General features: G+C 49.5%; 1 protein-coding gene across 1 annotated transcript in view; it reads right to left on the minus strand.

Annotated features, from left to right (window-relative positions):
- Efr3b (EFR3 homolog B) overlaps positions 1-20,386 on the minus strand; it is a 73,471-nt gene that overhangs the window by 15,248 nt on the left and 37,837 nt on the right. Inside the window, 11 exon segments of the mRNA NM_001427261.2 lie at positions 313-485; positions 2,529-2,580; positions 2,874-2,985; positions 4,086-4,247; positions 4,415-4,550; positions 5,257-5,335; positions 5,738-5,872; positions 6,790-6,939; positions 7,734-7,855; positions 13,211-13,361; positions 19,556-19,683. Coding sequence (NP_001414190.1) covers positions 313-485; positions 2,529-2,580; positions 2,874-2,985; positions 4,086-4,247; positions 4,415-4,550; positions 5,257-5,335; positions 5,738-5,872; positions 6,790-6,939; positions 7,734-7,855; positions 13,211-13,361; positions 19,556-19,683 — 1,400 coding nt within the window.

Genomic DNA, 20,386 nt, shown 5'->3' on the forward strand with positions numbered 1-20,386 from the left:
CTTCCAAATCCTCAGTGCCAATGGACCTACACCCTCCTCTTCCCTAGACCTGAAATATCCAATATCCCTTAGTACCTCTTATTCCACCTTCAAATCCCCACAGTACTCTCTCCAGCCCTCAGGGCAGGCACAAGCACACTATGGCTCCCCCCTCTCCTTGGCCAAAGTCAGGGATACATCCTAGCGGATCTCATTGCACTCAAACTGTCCTCCACCTGGGCGTGCGGTGACTGGCCAAGAAGACAGGTCTCATTGCCTCCCCCACCCCACGCCCCCATCACACATCTACTGAAGGAAAGAACTCGGGCTCACCTGATGGTAGAGAATTTGTGGCGGTTGCCATGACGATCAATGAAACTGATGAGGATCTCTAGGACGAAGAGGCGGATTTCTGCATCCTCCATGAGGGCAGTGGAGAGAAGGCGGTCCAGGAAGTTGCTGGGGAGGGCTGACATCATGTTGTTGCACTGGAAACCCGTGGATACCTGTGAGGAAGCCCGGGGAAGGTGTACTTAGGAACACGGTCTCTCTCGGTGCAGAGGTGAGTTGGGGAAGCAGCCAGGAGGATTCTGGTGTAAAGTGTTCATCCTCCATCCTGTCCTCTCACGGGCTCTGAGGGGCCACCTGGGAAGTCTGCTTAGTACAGTTCAGTTGACATGTAGGTGTATGGGGACAGCACGCAGGGGCAGTAAGTGTTAAAAGTGAGTAAAGGAATGAGAACGGAGAAGGGAAAGAGTCAGGGAACAACTGAACGTCCACAATGTGTACAATGCTTTGTTAAGACTTGGAGTCCCAAGAACTAGAGGGCAGAGGAAGTCACAGCTGCCTGGCAGACTCCACTTACATACCTGACACAGCCCTGTGACAATAGGACCTTCTGACCCAAATCAGTCGGCATAAACAGATACATCACACATGATACTAAATGCTCAGGTCCCAAGGGGTATTTCCTGTTAAGTCCATTTTTGCAGACTGGTACCTCTCAAGGTTCCATGGTGCCAGCCCAGCCCAACCCTAAAACATCAAGGGTTCTCTGAAGGAAGATATGGGTGTTCTCCATACGACACGGGGTGCAAATTAACAAGGGCCAACTCAGCAAGACTACAGGATCAGAGACCATGGAGAGGTCAGACAGCTAGATGGGGGAAGTATAAAAACAAGGACGTTGCGGACGGACACTGAGTGGGGCTGGAGTACCCTCAGTGGTGGGGCATTTACTTATGAGTGAGGACCTGGTTTCAATCCCCAAAGCAAAGCCGCTAACAAGCAAACAGAGCAGAAGGCTGAGGGAAGGGGAAGAGGAGAGGGAAGGCCTGCATGGAGTGCGGGATCTGTATACCCTGGCATGCTGGGAGCAGAGCTGGGAGCTGGGTGGTGCAAAAAACAGAACAATGAGATTGGCGGCTCTCAACCTTCCTGATGCTGCGACCCCTTAGTACAGCCCCTCATGCTGTACCCCCCTACCACAAAATTATTTTCGTTGTTATTTCATAACTGTAATTTTGCTACTGTAACGAATCATAGTGTAAAAATGTGTTTCCAGATGGTCTTAGGCAACCCCCATGACAGGGTTATTTAATGGCTCTGGGGGTCGGGACCCACAGATTGAGAACCACTGGTCTATAGAGAGAAAGATCCTGGGAATTTTGCTCTAAAAAGTCGGAATTTTAGATGTTGATATTAGAAACTGAGATCTTCTCTGAAATGAGGAGCAAAATAGGAAACTGCATTCCCAGAAAGTTCTTCTGGTATTTATGACCCTTGAAGGTGGACTTAGAAACATTGAAGACAATAACCTAGTTGTGAGATGTCCAAAGTCTAGGCTGGGCCAGGGAGCTTGTTACAGAGGCAAATTTCAATGCTGCACATGGCAGTTCAGGTATGCCCATAGTGCCAGCACTTGGTTAACTGAGGCAGGAAGGAGGACCGTGAGTCCAATGCCAGTATAAGCTATTTAAGATCCAAGGCCAAGCCAGTGCTGCGGGGGTGAGGGGGGGGGTGTCTCCTAAATAAATCACATACACACAAATACAGACTTCAGAACCTCACCGGGGCTGACCACTCACGCCCCCTAGGGAAACTGCATATTTAACCAGGTGGGCGTGGGAATGGTGTTTGGGAAGAACAGAACTAGACCCCAGCAACGAAAGCCGAGATGCATTAGGACATATAGGAAACATGGAGGAAGGAGGTGGTGATGTCTGGAAGGTTGGAGAAATGGGGAAAACAGAGGTACAGGGCTTGGTGAAGGACACCAGGGAGGCAGATGGGGAGGAATTACCTCAAGACCCACAAGGTTTTTAGTGACAAGGCTACCAGTGGGCACACAGAATCACTATTAACAAAGAGAAGCATTGAGTTTCCACCTGGCTCTGAACAACTGAATGGGGCTCAGGTTGGGTTTCGGCCTTTCACTTGCCCCTTCAACGGCTGGGCATATCTGCGCAGCATGGAAGTAACCGCCTTGGTTCCCTGAAAGAAGCTGTGTCCCACAGAGGCAGAGCAGGGACGGGTTAGTGGGGACTCACCTGAAGGAGGGACTTCAGCAACATGATCTGGGTCAGCCGGTTCCTGTTCTCCCTGCAGGCCAGAGACACGGTCTCAGCGCGATGGTAATAGAGATAGAGTGCTCGCCAGCGAGTCCCCCCCTCCCCCCCACGCCCCACCTTCCTCACCAGTTTTCTAACCAGGGACCCATGACTACCCTAATGTGGGGGCGTTTATAGGAGGGAGCCTGAAAAATTGCCACGGGACCTACGACCCCTCTGCTAAGGGGTTTTTTTGAGCCAAGAGAGAAGAGAGCTAAGCCACATAAGTCAGGGAGGACAACCAGGAGCCAGAGAGGGTAGGCTGGAAGGAAGCAATGGACTAACCCTGTCCGTCCGGTCTCTACGGGGTGATGCAGGGAAGGCAGCGGGACTTTGCTCATGATGAAGAGGATCACCTCTGAGCGCTGGTAGGTCGGCAGTGTGCTGGCAAAGGAGCCTGAGAGGAAGAGGACAGATCATGAGAGGTTCCGCATATATCAGCTGAATGGATACAGTGAGGCTCCCTGGTGCGGGGGTGTGTAGGCCCAGAGAGATCTGCCTTGGCAGGCTGCTGTGACACCGCCTCCTGGGGAGGGAGCATGAAGGACTCCAGAGGGCTCTTCCAGATGCCAGCCCTTCTCTTGTTACTGTCATCTGGGCTCCTTTACTGGGGGATAGGGCCCAGGGCAGGGCGGCTCAATGGTTTTGTCGCTCCTGACTCTCGGGTGATGAGTCCTTGGCGTAGGCACATGGACCTCTGAGAGGGAGGAGTCCCTGGTACTTGTGGTTCCATATTTCCGTCACATCCAGGGAGCAAATAGTCTCCATTGCCTTCTTCCTTTCCTCTTTTTTCCCCTTTAATCCCCACCTCCTCCAGTGGTACCACAGTGGATGCACTAGGCATGCGGAATGAAGACGAGAACACATGACTGCCTTTGTAGGAAGCCTGGCTGAGAAACCCAGACTGATCTGATGCCTTTGCTCAGGGCCAGTCAGGCATATGTGTCATAAGCTGCTCCATTTCCCCCGTGTCCCTAAATAAAACAACGCTAGACAGCCATATAGCAGATGCTATGGTGGAGGCCTGGTCCTCACACAAGGGTCATCTCTATCTAGTCCTGATCCTACCCCACCCTCCCAAGATCCCTTTCTTTTCTAGCTCCTTTTCCTAGACCCCAGTCTAACTCCTCCCCTAGGGCTCTTCCCTCTCCAAGCTTTGCCGGGGTCCCTCCTTTTAGCACAGCCCTAGTCTTTTATTTTCCCATAGGCCCATCCTGTCTCAGGCATCGCCCTAGGTCCTCTCCCTTAAGGCCTCATTCCTCTGAAGTCTCATCAGGCTCCTCCCCCTGAGCCCCTCCCTTTCCCAAGCCTCACAGGGTCCCTCTCCTTCCCCACACTCCTGCCCCTTTCCAAGCCTCACCCAGATCTCCACCACCCTATCCTAGGCCTTGGTTCACAGGGTCTGTTTCCTTAGCCCCGCCTCCAGATCCTTGCCAACTCTCTTGGAGCCCGCCCCCAAGCCTCAATTGTTCCTCCCGACCCCACCCGCTTCCCCACCGATGGTTTTGATGACCGCCTCCTGGAACATGCGCTCCTCATGCTCCTTGATGATCTTGGTGCCCAGGCTCACAGCGCCGTCGTAGCTCCCGGTTAGCGCGTAGTCGATGCTGAGTCGCAGCTGCCGCAGCAGGGTATTGAACATCTCCAGAACCGTGGGCCCTGAGCGCCAAGGGGGAGGGCCCCATAAATCATGACAAGAATCCCTCCTACTCTCCCGCAAGCCCAGCCCCGCGCAGCTAGTTGGTCCTAAATCCAACGCCTGCACCTCGCCCCCCGCCCTCTCCCCGCTCCCACGCCCCTTGCCTTTTGCTCCGGCCCCCCCTTACCGACAGAGCCGGTGGCAGCGATAACTGCAGCTTCCGATAGGACTTCCACGATGCCGGCGCGCACTGTCGCCGCGCTGCGGCTGTTGGCGTCCAGGTGGCTCAGGAGCTGCTGGATAACCAGGTGGGAGTGCTGCGGCTGTGGGGGAGGAAGACGTGCTGGTCCCCAAACAACCACCCCAAAGGCCCGGTAGCCCTCTGCTGGCACCCAGAGGCTGAGGGTGAACCACAGCCAGTGGACATGGCAGGTGGCACTCAGACCTCGCTCTCTTTCTTGCAGCACCCGCCCCGCCCCAACCCCCAGCCCAGCCCACAAACACGGAGCCAAATCCCAGGGAATCTACGTTTGCACATTTTTCCTGATTCCTTTTACTTCAAAGGCGGCCAGCAATCCGTTTCAAAATATCATCTTTCATTTCTCCCTGTCCCCAGATCTTACTGGCAAGGCTCATGAGAAGCCACGTGGTTCAACAAAGTGTGGCTGGGAGCCCAGTGCCAATTCAAGATCTGTCTTGATAACACTGCTCCTGAGAGGAAGGCCAGAAGGAAAGTAAGCCCGCTGTAATCGGGGCGCTCAGGGAACGCAGGCTGTTTGTTAATTTTCTCTAGGAATTATTTTCCTTTGCATTTCATAAAAATGCTGGCCTAGGACGTACTAAACAAACACTAAACAGAGAGCCCCTTGCAATTCCTTCCCAGCCAGATGATACATCATGATCTGTGGCAGCTAGGGGGTCTCTGGGGGAAGTCAGAGCCCACCTGGCTTTCTGCCTTGTGCATGGTCCAGTGCCATGAAATACCCTTGCGTATGGGGTAACATGGCTGGAGCTGGGAAATTACCATACCTGAATTGAGTACATGATGATTTTAAAGCAACGGGTGGCAAACACCTTGGGCTCCCAAAGAGAATGGTTATCCAGGTGGCTGTGAGGGAGAAAACATGGGTGGCTGGAGAATTCCAGTGAGGTAGGGAGTAGAGATGAACTTGGAGGGACACCTCCCAAGAGCCCCTGGCAGTTCCCAATCAAGGAGGGGTTTGCAGTATACAGGCTCTATAGCTTGACACAAGCAATGAAGTTGGCACCTTTGTACAGTTTTTGGTACCCCTCCTCTTAATCAGCACAAACTACATACAGGTGGCCACTGTGATAGCCTAGCTGTATGAAGCAAAAAGGGATTGGCTTGGCCATAACATGTCAGCAAGGCCAACTCTCCTTTCTTCTCACAATGGCAGAGAGAGGGGACTGGGGCCATTGGCAAGAAGAGACTTGAAACAGTCATCAGGGAGTAGAGCATTTCCCGGGTGGGGAGGAACACTGGACTCACATAAGGACAGGCTTGATAGCGTTCTTGATATTGCCGAAGGCTGCCCGGCCCAGCAGCTCTCTCAGGCACCTTTCAGCCAGCTCTGCCGGGTTCTCCTTTTCCTTCTCTGGTGCTTGGAGGGGCGAGGGAGACCGGCTGTGGGTACAGAGCCATGTGGTTTATATAATGGATGGGGTTCACAGCTTGGAGCCAGGATTGCCTCTGGGAGCCCTACAGACCTCAAGGGTCTAGATATATCTAAGGGTTCGGAAAGAGAGGGGTGAGAACTGAAAAGAGGAAAGAGAGGCAGATAAGGGTGAAAGAGAAGCATAAAGGTGTGGTGATTGGCTAGGGCATGACTTAATGGTACGCAAATCACGGAGTGAACCTTCTCTGAACAGAACTCCCCTTCTAGGAGAGCAAAGCAGCCGATCAGTGAGCTGTTATGTCAGAAATAGCCACCAGGGGGCAACACTTACTTTCCTCTGCTGGTTCATTTTTACTGAGCATCTAAGCAGGAAAGCAAGGTAGGACAGCAACAGAAACCTTTCTCTCCATCTTGGGGGTGGGGGGGCTTGGGGAGAGGGAGAGGATATGTAAGGGTCGGGGGACTGGATGAGTCTGGAGTTTTGGAGGCTCTAAGGTTAAAAATCCAGTGTCTCCAGTTCTTGAGTGGCTGTCACTTGGTCAGTCATGTTTTAAGATCTGAATTGGCATCACATAGCAAGATGGGGAAGTTCCAAGGGAACGGCTTTAACATTTAGAACCACAGAAGGCATTTTAAGCCTCTCTCAGCCCCTTGTGTGCTGACCAGCTTACCTGTACACTCACTCAGGCAGCCCTGAGCCATACTGCGCTTGCTTTCTTAAGAACTGAAGGGGCTCGGAAGCTGGCGGGAGACAGACCAAAGCATCCAAGCACCCAGGCTCGCACTCACTGGGGGAACAAGCCACAAAGCCAAGACTCCTGGCCTTGTAGCTGCCTTTTACCTTCCTGCCCAAGCCAGGCGTGTTCCAGGAGCCTGGGTGTGAGGGCAGTGCCCTCACGGAGAGTCGAACCCTACCGCCACTCACCTCTCTGCCTCCTCCACGTGCTGCAGATTGAAAAGCAGCGACGGGACGATCTTGTCCATGTGCTGTGGGTCCCAGATGTTGGCCTGCAGCTCATCATTCACTGTCTTCCTCACTACCCCCTGCAGGCCTTTGATGCCTGACATCCGGATTCTGTAAGGAGAATCACGTCCACACCCTGAGCATCTCTACAGCCAGGAGAGGAGCTCAGCTCAAGATCTAGAGACTTGAGTGCCCACGAAGGCTCGCTCCTCCTCGTGCGTTTTGAGCTGTTTGGGATACATTAATAAACAACATGAGCCTTGTCCTTGTGTAGCCTATCAGCTAGTGGGTGGAGGCAGACAGGGATCAGAGACATAAGAGGGGAATGAAAAATCATGGTATGTGATGGTGGGGGCACAGAAGGAAGGAGTGGGTGTGGGGGCAGCCAAGCAGGCTTCACCCATGGGAGCAAAGCCATGGCAGAGGGGAAGCACTGAGGTGTGAGATCCACGGAGGAAGGACTGTGTGAAAGTTCTGGGTCTGGAATGGGCCGTGTGTCCTTGGAGGCATGGCTGAAGGAGAGTGGGTGGGAGGACCCAGAGGACGGAGTGAGGAAGAACCACTATGAGGACTTGGGCTGTACTGATGGCTGTAGATATGGGGAAGCAGGTTGCTTCTGAGGTGTTCAATGCATGAGTGGCAGGTTTGTGTGTGCATACACACTTGTGAGTTTTGTTTTTGACCCTCAAGTTCAGCTCAGGAGACCATTATCTTAAATTTTGCCCTGTTTTCTGTCTCCTCCCCTTCCCATCTGCTGGGAATTCTGATTGACAGCCACCCACTCTGGCAGCAGCGGCCTGAAGGAGAGTCAAGGAAGGCAGATTGGTCATCTGGGGCTGAAGCCCTTCAAGGCCCTTGGTGAGACTACTGGGTACTCCAGAGGCCCCTTGACTCCCAGTACTCACTTAGTCTTGATTTCCAAGTCATCGTGGCTTGAGTGGCACATTTCACTGAATCGGGACACAAAGAAGTCATAGCTTCGATGATAGGAGGGGGTGTCCTCTTCAATGTTGGCGAACTTCACAAACTGCCGGACAGAGGGAGAGAAGGTACATGAGAGGCAGTCATGCTGCCCCGTGGTTCTGAGTGTCCCAAGCACCTGCTACAAAAAAGCCACAGACCGGGGGCTGGGGATTTAGCTCAGTGGTAGAGCGCTTACCTAGGAAGCGCAAGGCCCTGGGTTCGGTCCCCAGCTCCGAAAAAAAGAACCAAAAAAAAAAAAAAAAAAAAAAAAGCCACAGACCCAGACATCTGGGGAGCAGCTGGCACATGAGGGGACTTGAGGGGGAGCTGGGTCAAAGCACAGAGCACCTCCTTGACCGAGATCTGGAACAGGAGAGCAAATCTGAACATATGACATGAAAACTGGAAGCACATTTTACAGTTGGAGTTTGGCGTGCTTGGAGTTCAAACACATTTTGGTAGACTCCCTCCCTCCTCATCTCTTTCTCTTTGAGACAGGATTTCGTGTGGCAGATGTTGGCCTTGAATTTGATCCTGCTCCCCTTACCTCCCAGTCGCTAGGATTACAGGTGTTTGCCTCTGTGCCTGGCTTTAGCTCTCATCTCATCTCAGCTGCTGGATTGTACTGCACCTTACGCTTCCAGCTCTAAAGAGGGAATCCATTTCAATCAAGTCCCCCCAGAGAAGCAAGCGCTACATACAAAATAAGCTGCTAAAAAAAAAACCTAATATAATTTATTTTGTTTGATGACATAAATGCTAGCATCCCCCAAACAACTCTACAAGAAGATTAGACTAATGGGTTGGAGATAGAGCTCAGAGGACAGAGTGCTTACTTAGCAGCATAAGCCCTGGGCTCCGCCCCCAGAGCCGGATAAACTGAGTGTGGCAGCCCAGGCTGTCATCCCAGCACTCAGGAGGTGGAGGCAGGAGGATGAGAAGTCTACAGAGCAAGTTTGAGACTGCATAAGATCCCACCTCAAAAAGAGGGCTTAGATTTACAGCACATCTTACAATTTCCTAAATATTGGACAGTTTAAAAAATATACATATTGAAGCCAGGCAGTGGTGGCACACGCCTTTAATCCCAATTCTTAGGATGCACAGGCAGGTGGATCTCTGAGTTCAAGGTCAGCCTGGTCTACTGAGCGAGTTCCTGGACTACATACAGAAAAACCCTGTCCCCTCCCCCAAAAAAACACAAACAAACAAACAAACAAAACTTACACTTTTCTCAAAGTATCCAGTTGATATACTTTCGTATTAATTGCCAAACTGTATCTGTTTAACTACTTGAAAGTTAACTTTACCCTAAGTGCAAATTAACAGCATCCTTGAATCTCATTTATTATAGTTTTAAATTTTTTATTAATTTTTTGAGAATTTCGTACATGCAAACAGCATTTTTATTCAGCCCTGCCCCCGTCCCTGATTCTTCCCGGTTCTGCCTTCCATGCCTCCCACAGCATCCCAACATGTCCTCTGTTTTCTAAAACTTCACTGAGTTCCAATTGTGCTGCTCCTATACTCATGGGTATGGGGCCATCCATTGGAGCATGGTCAACCTACCAGAGCTCACACCATTAAAAAGCAAAGAAAGAAGCAAACCCTCATCCCCACCCAAACCTGAATCTCCCTCTCCCAGAAGCCACCAACTAACAATAGTTCCTAAGCGAGGGTTGGGGCTCTTTAGGCCTCTCCCCGCTCCCTGCCGGACTGTAGACTGGTTTGCTCTTGTACGGATCTTGAGTAGACAGGGACAGTTGCTGGGAGTGGATGAGCCCTTTGGTCCTGTTTCGTTCTGGTCCTCCCTATCTATGTCCCTTACAATCTTTCTCCTCCCTCTTCTGAGATGGTTCCTGAGCCTTGGTGGAAAGGGGGGTAATACGGAATCTCCATTTGTGGTTGGGCACCTCAACCATCATCCACCATACAGAGAAGCCTCTCTGCGGAGGACTGAGAGCTGTGCTAACAATGGGTGGAGAGATAGGAATTTAGAGGGCAGTTTGATACTGTGTCTGGTTAGGGAAACAGTAGTAGTAGGTTTGCCCCTGGGGACTGTGCGCTCTCCAGACATAGGTTTTAGAGCAGATTTATGGTACCAGACATTGGTTGAAGCTGAGATTCTCTCTCTCTCTCTCTCTCTCTCTCTCTCTCTCTCTCTCTCTCTGATAAAGCAGTGGTGAAGAAGGTTTCCATGACAACAAACTGACAGCTCGGAACACAGGACACTTCAAAGGCCAGGAACACCGCTAGGGCCACCCCTTCAAGTTCAAAGTTCCAGCTCTTTCTCTGTAACACAGGGCACCAAGCTTGCTGGAGTGGATCACCAGCCCTCACAATGCCTCTCACAGATGTGCAGAAAACCGGGGGTGATTAAGAGCTTGGTAAACAAAGAGGGAGCCTACTCCAAATAGTGACTCTGCACAAACAGCTCTCCCAGGGCCGGACAAAGCCTGGATGCGTACACTCTGGCACCAACAAAGTGTCTCCAAGCAGAGTCAGCTTTTCCCTCTTCTACAGATGGCTCTGGTCCTCGGTAACTTTCCATGGTCAAAAACAGGGCAGTAGATGGACTTGGGGCAGAGGCAGGACCTCACTTCTCTTGCAGCCTTGGGGCTGAAGGTCTTTTCACTGCCTCTACCCCCCCCCGGGGGGGGGGAAGAAGTACTTCTGCCCCTCTAAGACAGTCAAGTGACAGGAAGGGTCTCATAGCCATTGCTGTTTTGACTTTTATACTGTCTGCTTCTCCTTACTTTTTTTTTTTTTTTTTTTTTTTTTTAATGGCTGTTGTTGCAATAAGGTCTTTACTATGTAGCCTAGGCTGGCCTCAAACTCAATATCCTCTGGCCATGACCCACTGAATGCTGTGGCTACAGCGTATCCTACCATATCTGCTTTCTCTTTTCTTCTCCTGACAGCAAAACCTTAACTAAGTTAAAAGCGATTCAGTGCCTAAAACACATAGTTAAAAGGAGTTGGAAGCCTCTCCTTTCTCTCCCTCCAGACTCCTTAGCTCCCACAAAGCCTCAGATCCCTGTAAGATCATCGTGACACCCCCAGGCCAACCACCCCAAGGCAGAGCAAGGTGGGCACCAGGGTCCCAGTCTGAAATGGTCTACAGTCTAAACTGATGTGAAGCAGAGCTCTTCTGAGGGTCCTGGCAGCTGGTCAGAACATCCAGATGAAGGACAGTGCTCAGACTGCCTCTGAAGGAATCCCCGCCCACTGCACCTGTCTCACTTAGTGTGGCCAACCCTGCTAATCTTCATGGTCATAGCACAGCCACCATTTCATTGGTCAGAGGTGACAAATCACTGGGAATTCCGAGGAATACCTGTCCTAAGCTAGGATTTGCATTGAGAGAGACAAGAACGGCCAACCGCCTGCCTCTGTAGTTGCGGCCTCCACGCATCCAGGGCGTCTAGTTTATTTTCCATGCAGATGCTCTTTCCCAGACTGTAGTTATCTTAAACAAGACAACTAAAGCAGTCCGAGAAGCTGTTGCCGGGGCAACATGACAAAGGGCTTCACCCTTTGCTACAGTGTATGTAATTTGTCAAAGGCAGCTGGTGAAAAGGGAAAAGGAAGGGAAGGGCGTTGGGTCCTGCAAAGGAAACTTAGAGGACTTTCTTCTGTTAAAGCAACTCTTCCGTAGAGCAGGAGGAAAGAAAATTCCTGACCTGTGTGATAAAAATTTAGAGCAAGATGGTTCAGTAAGTCCAGGGGCTTGCTGCTAAGCTTGACGACCCAAGTTCAACCCCCAGGACCAACAAGGTCTTAAGAAGAGAACTAACTTTTGTGAGTTGTCCTCTGACTTCCACATGTTCACTGTGGAATGTCTATGCCCATGCACACACACGCACACACACACACTCATACGCACAGATACGCACAGACACGCACAGACACGCACAGACACAGACACACACACACACATACACACACACTTACTAAAGCTATAGACTAGTTGCATATAAATTTAAGCTTAAAGTATGCACTAAGGGGAGGAACCAAGACAAAAGGCAAGAGATTAAAGAAAGCAGCCAGAACATCCGTGAACATTTAGATAAACACAATAGTGGGACTTCTCATCAAGCCCTATTATATCTTCTCTCATAAATCATAGCATGCCACGGTCCATCTACTTATTCTGTAACCAGCAACAGAGCCCAGGGGACCCACAGAGTCCAAGTTCAACCCACTCGAGATTTTTGGTAGAAACACCAAAGCCCATGAAAATCACCCAGCCCAGAAAGGACAGAACTAAACCCATGGCCATTCGCTGCTTCCCTGCGGTCTTCCCGCTCCTCTGTGGTCTTGATCGTGTGTTCATGTCTTTCTCTGAAGGATGTGACCGAGACCAGCGTTCAAAGGGTGCCCCATGGAGAGATGAGTCACAAGTGCCCCGGGCAATCCTACTCTCATCAGAATGACCCAAGTTCTGTCCTCTTTTTTATTTCTTCAGCCCTCAATGAAAATTATTTACAGGGACAATTCATTAGGGGTAATATATATCAGAGGTTACCAGTTTAAAGAGCAGAACCTTATTTATTTATTTGTTTGTAGATGTAGGCTTCCTTATGCAGTCTTGGCTGGCCTTGAACCCACAGAGGTCAGCCTGCCTTTTCCTCCCAAGTACTAGGATAAAGATGTGCACCACCACACCCGGCCCATGGATTTTATTTTATTTTTGAAAAGACGTATTGTATCATATTTAAGTATGTGTGTATATGTGTGGTTCTGTGCAAATGAGTGCCCTCGGAACCCAAAGATGGCCGGATCTCTCAAGAGCGAGAGTTCTGGCTGTCTCTGAACAGCCCAAGACAGGTACTGAGAATCAAACCCGGATCCTCTGTAAGAGAGTACATGCTCTTAACTCCTGGGCCATTCCTCTAGCTCCGATAAATCTCATTTTTAGGACATGTTTTCTTATATGTTTCCATAAATAGTGTATTTACTGAAGTTCAAAACACAAAACACCTTTTTGCTCACACAAAGAGAGACAATAAAACAAGAGGTATAGAGCTTAGGGCATCGGTTCTCAACCTGTGGGTCTTGACCTTCATAGGGGTTGCATATCAGGTGTCCTGCATATGAAATATTGACATTATGATTCATATTAGCAAAATTGCAGTTAGGAAGTAGCAACAAAATAATTTTATGGTTGGGAGTTTCCATAACAGGAGGAACTGTATTAAAAGGTCACAGCATTAGGAAGGTTGAGAACCAATGGGTTAGGGTAGTCAGACAGCAACTGAGGATGGAGCGGCCGGACCCAGAGGTGGTCTAACCCATCCCACCCCGCATCCGCATCCGCATCTGCATCCGCGTCTGCGCCCGCGTCCGCATCTGCATCCGCGTCTGCACCAGCGTCTGCGCCCGCGTCCGCGTCCGCATCCGCAGGCCCACCCCTTACCGAGTTGGTACCGAGGATCTGCAGGTTCGGCTTCTCCGACTCCAGCAGCTTGGCCACCATTTTAAGGAAGCTTTCCACGAAGAGGTTGATGCTCTGGCAGTGGCAGGCCATGAGCAGCTGGTCCAGCGCCTCCATGGCGATACAGACATACCTGAGGACAGAGGTGTCATGGCTTCACCTGGTCTTGCTCTCTCCTGGCATCCTACCTGGCTGGGGCAGAGTCTGGGGAAGGAGCTATGGCTGCGGGCCTTCAGTGTCCACTAACAAGGGTTCACTCCAGCCCAGAACGGAGAACCAGGGCGACATAGAGCTGCAAGGGGGGCTTAAAAATATTAAGGCTCCCCAGTCAAGTTCATGTGCTCCATACACAATAAAGGAGGGGCCCAAAGATCGGTTCTCCCTTATCAATACAGACCAAGTCTATTTTTAAACATAAGACATATTTATAAACTCTTCACTTTTGGGGTCTTAAAAAAGTTTGGGTGAATAAAAAGATTGCCTGGCCCGATATAGGCCCTAACCATATTTCTTGTGGAAGCTGTCCAGCTACAGAAACTGTAGTCAAACCACTTGAGCCCCAAAATACCTCTGTGCATCCATACATAAATTAGCAGAATCCTCGGTGTCTTTTTTTTTTACATACATACATACATACATACATTTATTTATTTATTTATGTTTAATGATTATTTTATGTATTCATGAGTGTTTGCCTACGAGCATGTCTGTGCGAAATGTGTGTGTCTGGTGCCTATGAAGGCTAGACAAGGGTTTTGAATCCTCATGGAACCACGATTACAAATGATTGTGACCATCCCTGTGGGTGACAGAGCTCAAACTGGGGTTCTTTGGAAGAACATCCATTGCTTTTACCTACTAAGCCATTTCTCCAGCCCCTAAATCTGTCCTTAAACATAGCCACCAGTTCTTCAACACCCTGACATTAACTTCTGTATAAAACAGGCATTAAAAAAAGTCTTAGGCTGGAGAGTTGGTTCAGAGATTAAAAGCATTTGACTACTCTTCCAGAGGTCCTGAGTTCAATTCCCAGCAACAGCATGGTGGTTCATAACCATCTGTGATGGGATCTGATGCCCTCTTCTGGTGTGAAGACAGAACATTTGTATAAAATACACGAATAAATAAATCTTAAAAAAAAAAAACTCTCTACTTTGGAATCTTTTCTACTTTTATAAAATTTATTTCTTTAATCTCTCTGAGCTGAGACAGCTACTATTAAATACTTGGATTTTACTAAATTTAATTATTATTGAGGACTATTAAGGAAGTGGTAGTGTATACTCAAAAATAGTCATCCTTTCATCTATAATATCCTTATTTCTTCTCTCGAGGGGCGAGGGTGGAAGCCGGGCCTAGCACACACTTGTATCATTGAGTAACCCCCAGTCCTCCGTGGTGGCTTTGGCTCTTAGAATTCATGTGGTGAGTGGGAGCCCTGACGTGGCACCCCTCCTTCACAGGATAGACGCGCTTGACCCTCCATAACCTTGTCCTCCACAGACCGGCAGAGGCAGAGCGAGGACACCTTCTGCAGCCCTGCATTCCGCAGAGTTCAAGTCAGCCGAGCTGGAGAAGAAAACTGACTGGGACCCCTGCCAGAGAGGACAGGCCAAAGGGGGACAGGTCTTCCATGGAGGGACGCCTGGACATGGTCAAGTCACCAAACACGGTAATAAATTAAGGATAGGCAACGAGAACTTCCAGTTTTTCTATGGGTCATGCCACCACTTGTCTACTGACATCTTACTTTTAATAGAGTTGAAATGGATGGAATAAAGGAGGGGGAGCAGTGGGTGGGACTAGGGAAGAGGAGAGACTGGAAGGCCTCCCAAACCCTGGAGCAGAAACTACAGCCTTTGCTTTCTAGCAGAAGGAGAAACCTAGAATATCCTGATAAGAAACAAACAAACAAACAAACAAGCCCCAAATTATTCTACTAGGAAAAAAAAAAGACTAGAGATTTTGGTATAAGGTGAAGATTACAGTAGAACTGACATAGAAATGGAATTACAACACACTTAGTTCCCTGAGCGTGTACTCTTGATGCTCCATTTCTGATGCCAGTGTCACGGAGTGTCAGGAGTCACGGTTTTAATTATGAACTTGAATTCAGACCCAAGTGATGAGCTCAGCATTTGTCCTGTGTCATCACCAGCTTCCCCATGTGTCCTGCCTGTCACACCTCGCTCTTAGACAGAGCACGGAACTCTGGGGATACTGACCGTCAACAGGATTACCACCATCAGGGATCGGATCTGAGTTCTACAAGGGGTCCAAGGTAATAGTGAGTCTGAGAGTCCAAACTGGCCTGCCTGGGTGCTTGGAGCAGCGTGGGTTAGGATGGAGCTGGGCCGAGAGGGTAGTACGGCCTGCAGCAGCAGCAGCAAACATCAGCTCCAAACATACCAGAGGTGAAGGGGACAGAACTCGAGGACACTGGGCAGATTACAAATGGAAGAACTCAGGCGCAGGGACCAGCACACACAAACGACAACCACAGAGCAAAATACCCAGGTTCCTGGTTCCAAGGAGTCAGGCAAGAAGTCCCTCTGTGGGGTCCCTGAAGTGGCTGGCTCTGCTTGGACACTTTGTTCCAGGTCAGAAGTAGCCAGGGAAACCAGGAAAGGTCAGCAGTGTCAGGGGAAGAGTGAGAGGAGTAGCCTCCCTCGGAGCCCCACCCAGCTCCAGTCAGGGACTTGGACCATCCCTCAAAGGGCAGCCAGAACTCTGGACAAAGGGCCTCTTATGCTGGGAATTCTGGGTATATTTGGTCAGCCCATTCCTGAACTGAACTTTCTGAGTTTTTTTAAGAGCCCAGGAGCAGGGAGAAGGTTTGGCCAGAGCTAAGGAAGAGCAGGCGTCTGTAGTTCACTTTTCTGAAAGGTCAACCTACTCTCCACTAGCTTCAGGCCCTTCTAGGAAACAATGCTGCATTAACTGGGCCAGAGTCCTCAGGTTGGAGTAGGCCACCCTCCTCATCTCCGTCCTCACTTCTCATCCCAGGCTGGAGCAACTTCAAACATGGGGGACCCCGATACTGTCTTATATGATATCCTGCACATGTGGCCCACACTCGGAGCTCATTGTGGACTGATGCCTGTCTCAGCTCTGTCATTCCCTCCCCTGCTGCCCAGTGCTCAGGGGAGTTGGGCTGATCTGGAGAGGGAAGGAGAGAAGTATAAGAAATTCTAGGGTTCTGCTTCTCGGCACTTCACCACTCATTCTAGCCAATGCTCGAAATATCCCCATCCTCTCCTTGCTCACGGCTGGCATCCTTGTGGGAACGGACACTCACAAATCAGGACCCCCAGATGGCTATGACAATGCAGGAAGGCAGTGGCCATGAGAGAGTGGCTCTGCCACGGGGACCCATACGTATGGTTCACATCACTAGGATCAAACCATAGAGACTCCCGTATCATGCTAGGAAAACACAGCTCCTCTCACTGTGAGATGTGAAAATGTTTCTCTTCCAGGGCCTCCATCCAGGACAAGGAAGAGGCCAGCCATGTTGGGCAGGGAGACACAGGAGGGCCAGGAGAGAAGAAGATCCTAACAGACATTTCTCCAAATGGTTATGATCAAAGCTCTCCCTCGGGCTTTAAATACCTATATGCTGCAGGGGCTATTTTTAACAGGATGATGCCAGTTTTGAGTTGTCATTCCACAGCCAGAGGAAGGATTCCAAGGGACCCTGTCGGCTATGGGCATATTTAATCACAAGAAACATCACTGCAGAGAGCGAGGGCAGAATCGGTATTAAATGTTTAATGCTATCGCTGGCACATTAGCGTTTGGTTCAGTCAGGGATAAAACCATTTTTACTTGCCTGAACATGCTTTACAGTACGTCAAGGTTCTTTATATAACCACCGTGCGTAAAGCGTTCGTGCTCCTCCTCTTAATGAGTGGCAACCTAATTTTACTGTACAGAGAGCGATCGTGGAAACGTGTCAGTCTGCATTTTGTTTTCACATCGGGGGTAGCCTGGTTTATGAGTTGCCAGATCCGGGGTAGAGCACATCCCTAGTATTTACAAAGCCTCGATTCCATCCTAACCCTTCTCCCCCAGCCCAACATTACTGACAGTCCTTGATTTCTCAACCTTAGGACCGTTCAGCCAGTCTGCCCGTGTTGGCTATCCAGTAAGTGTTGAGGGTGTGGAGGCCCTGGGGGTTGAGGAGCCTGGAGGTGGCTCTAAAGGAGCATCTACACTTTAAGTTGAGGAGCACGGCTAATGGCGGCGTTAGCCTGGGAAAACCAAACAGAGGACAGTGGGAAGACAAGTCCCTGTTGTCATCTGATCTAACAGTTAAAAGGCAGGGACAGAGCTGGGGATGTAGTTCCAGAACCACAAAATCCTGCTATGATGGACATCTCTCACCTCCCCCACCCCAGCACGGGGAGGGCCTAGAAGCTCATTCTTAGCGTGGTGACTTGGGAGTCAGCCTTGGACGCACGAGATGCTGTCTCCCTTCTCACCACCAGCCCCAATAAAAGAAGGAGAAATGAAGGGAGCAGAGGAGAGTGGGAAATCTCTGATCGATCGAGCAGCACCCACAGGATTAGGCGCGGCGGTGGCCGTCCATCACGTACTCAGCCCTCTGCCTAGTGACAGCACTGCCTGTGGTTCTCAGAGTTAGGAGCTATTTAGCCTACGGGTTGCAGCACGAGGACAGCAGCAAGCACAGTATGCACTGGGGTCCACTCTGGCGTCGTGCAAGTAACACATGCTCAACAGTGGGTATTTAGGGAACAGAGAAAACACAGTGAAATCCACAAACGAGTGCGCCCCACCTCCAGGCGTGCCACTCCCAGAGAGAATGCTCTGGACACATCGGCAATTGGACTTTATTTCTAACCACTGAGATTTGTAGTTATTTTCTTTAAGTTGACCTTAAATATTTCATATGTGGCCATTATAGTCTACGTTTTTATATTTTTGGTATCATTATATAGGGATCCTTATAAACACCACTTTGCTTGCGTAATATCATCTTATCCAATGAGGCAAATCATAACCTCCTGTGTTTTTCTCTTGCCAGATGCTTAAGCCACGTCTAGTGCTTCATGGTTACAAGAAGCGCTCACTACAGCAATGGGCACGGTGCCCCACATTTGTGTTCCAGTAGCTGTGAGGTGCGGGCAAGAGGTTCGAGAGTTCGAGGCTACCCTCAGCCACTTCACAGGTTTGAAGGCAGCCAGGGTGACTGGAGACTCTGTCTCAAAAAAAAAAAAAAAAAAAAGAAAAGAAAAGCAAAATCAAACCAACAAACAGAAAACACTGCAAAAAAAAAAATCTCTGTGGACAAGGTAGAGCATTTAGAGCATTAAGGGGTTCCCTGAGAAGCAATGGACAGAAGGGACAAAGAGCGGTTTTGAAGATCTAGACTGACCTGGAAAATTTCAACCAGTCTGTTCTTTTTCCAGGAACATGCCTCCCTTTCTGCCACCATTTCCTGATTAATACTTGAATATTTACTTTTAGAGACAAGCCAGTGTGATAGGATGGTCCAGTGGTCTGGGCGTGGCCTGTAAGTCTGGCGAATGCCATACAGGTGACCTTTGTAATCTTTTCCCCAGCTGCCCTCCCCTGACTCCCCCAGACCATTTATTCTATATTATTAGTGTGTGAATTAGCTTGAATCCTTTGCCTTGTTTGTTGATGATCTTTGATGTTCACTTTTAAAATCCTGATGGTTTCTCTTTCGATGGCAAGATATTTAAAGTCTTAAAGCGAATGTTTGTCTCGTTCTGAGATGGAACCTCACCTTTCCTGGCCTAGCCTTGCTATCATGGAGAACAACCTCCAACCTTTGACCTTCCGGCCTCCAACTCCTAGTGCTAGGATCACAGGCCTGCCCCACCGTGGAGGTTTAGAGATCTAACCCAGGGTTCTTCTAGCAACTGTGCCAAGTTCCCAGCCTCTCTGAAGTGTGTTTTTAGTGGACCAACTACTCCACCTTGCCTTCTCAGAACGCAGATGGCTCCGTCTCACTTTTTCAGTCAGGAAGGGGAGAGAATATCCACACATTCCGAGTCAGACTGGCTGTATAAATTCTTCTATGTGGACACACGGCAACTCCACGGATGCCAAACAGCTACTCCTCTGGGGCCAGCAAGCCCTCTTCCCAAATCTCCACAGAACAATCCATGGTCAGGAGGACCTCGTGAACCCTGCTCTGTTTGGCCCCAGTCTCACTTTTCTCAGTCTAGTTGAATAGCATACCCAATACCTTTTCCTTGAAATGTTACTACACTGTCTTACCCTAAAAATACAATGTGATTTCTGAAAAGTCATCTTGCCTTTCCCTATGTGACTTACCCATATCTATGGCGACCCACATCTCGGATGAGCCTCTCTGAGAGGTAGGCACCAATTCGATCCAGCTTTTCTGGAGCCGAGAGGGCATAGAAGGTCAGTTTCTCCATGTTGGTTTTCACCAGACCATCCTGTAGAAGACAGAGAGCTCAAAATCACCATGACTCCACTCCAATCACTGATGGGAAAGCTCAAGTCTGGAACCAATACCAATTCGACTGGTCCCTCAAAATCTAGCTTCGGAGACCATGGTTTAGCCACTGTACCAGGGCTGGGTGCGTTAGAGAGTTGCCAAGCTAGGAAAACTTGAACACACATGAGGCTCATTGACCCTAGTTTAACACAACAGCAAACTCTAGGTTCCTTGAAAAACTTGTCTCAAAAACCATGGTAAAATGTGATAGAGAAAGGTACCAAAAGTAGTCAAGTTCTGGCCTCCACACACACATGCACAGACAAGTGCAAGTGCACACGTGCATGCACACACATACACCACATACAGAGATAGGGTTTTATGCATGTGCATATATATGTGTATATATGCATTCATGCATATATACATGTGTGGGTGTAGAGACATACACGGGTGTGTGGATGAAGGGTGAGGCATCATTAAAAGCAATTCAGAGGGGGCTGGAGTGGCTCAGCAGTTAAGAGCACTGACTGCTCTTCCAGAGATCCTGAGTTCAAATCCCAGGAACCACATGGTGGCTCACAACAATCCGTAATGGGATCTGATGCCCTCTTCTGGTGTGTCTGAAGACAGAGACAGCGTGCTCATATACATAAAATAAATAAATCTTTAAGTCAAATTCTGACACCATCAGACCTCAA

The sequence above is a fragment of the Rattus norvegicus genome, chromosome 6 (genome assembly GCF_021556685.1).
Source record: "Rattus norvegicus strain SHRSP/BbbUtx chromosome 6, alternate assembly SHRSP_T2T, whole genome shotgun sequence".
Taxonomy (NCBI): Eukaryota; Metazoa; Chordata; class Mammalia; order Rodentia; family Muridae; genus Rattus; species Rattus norvegicus.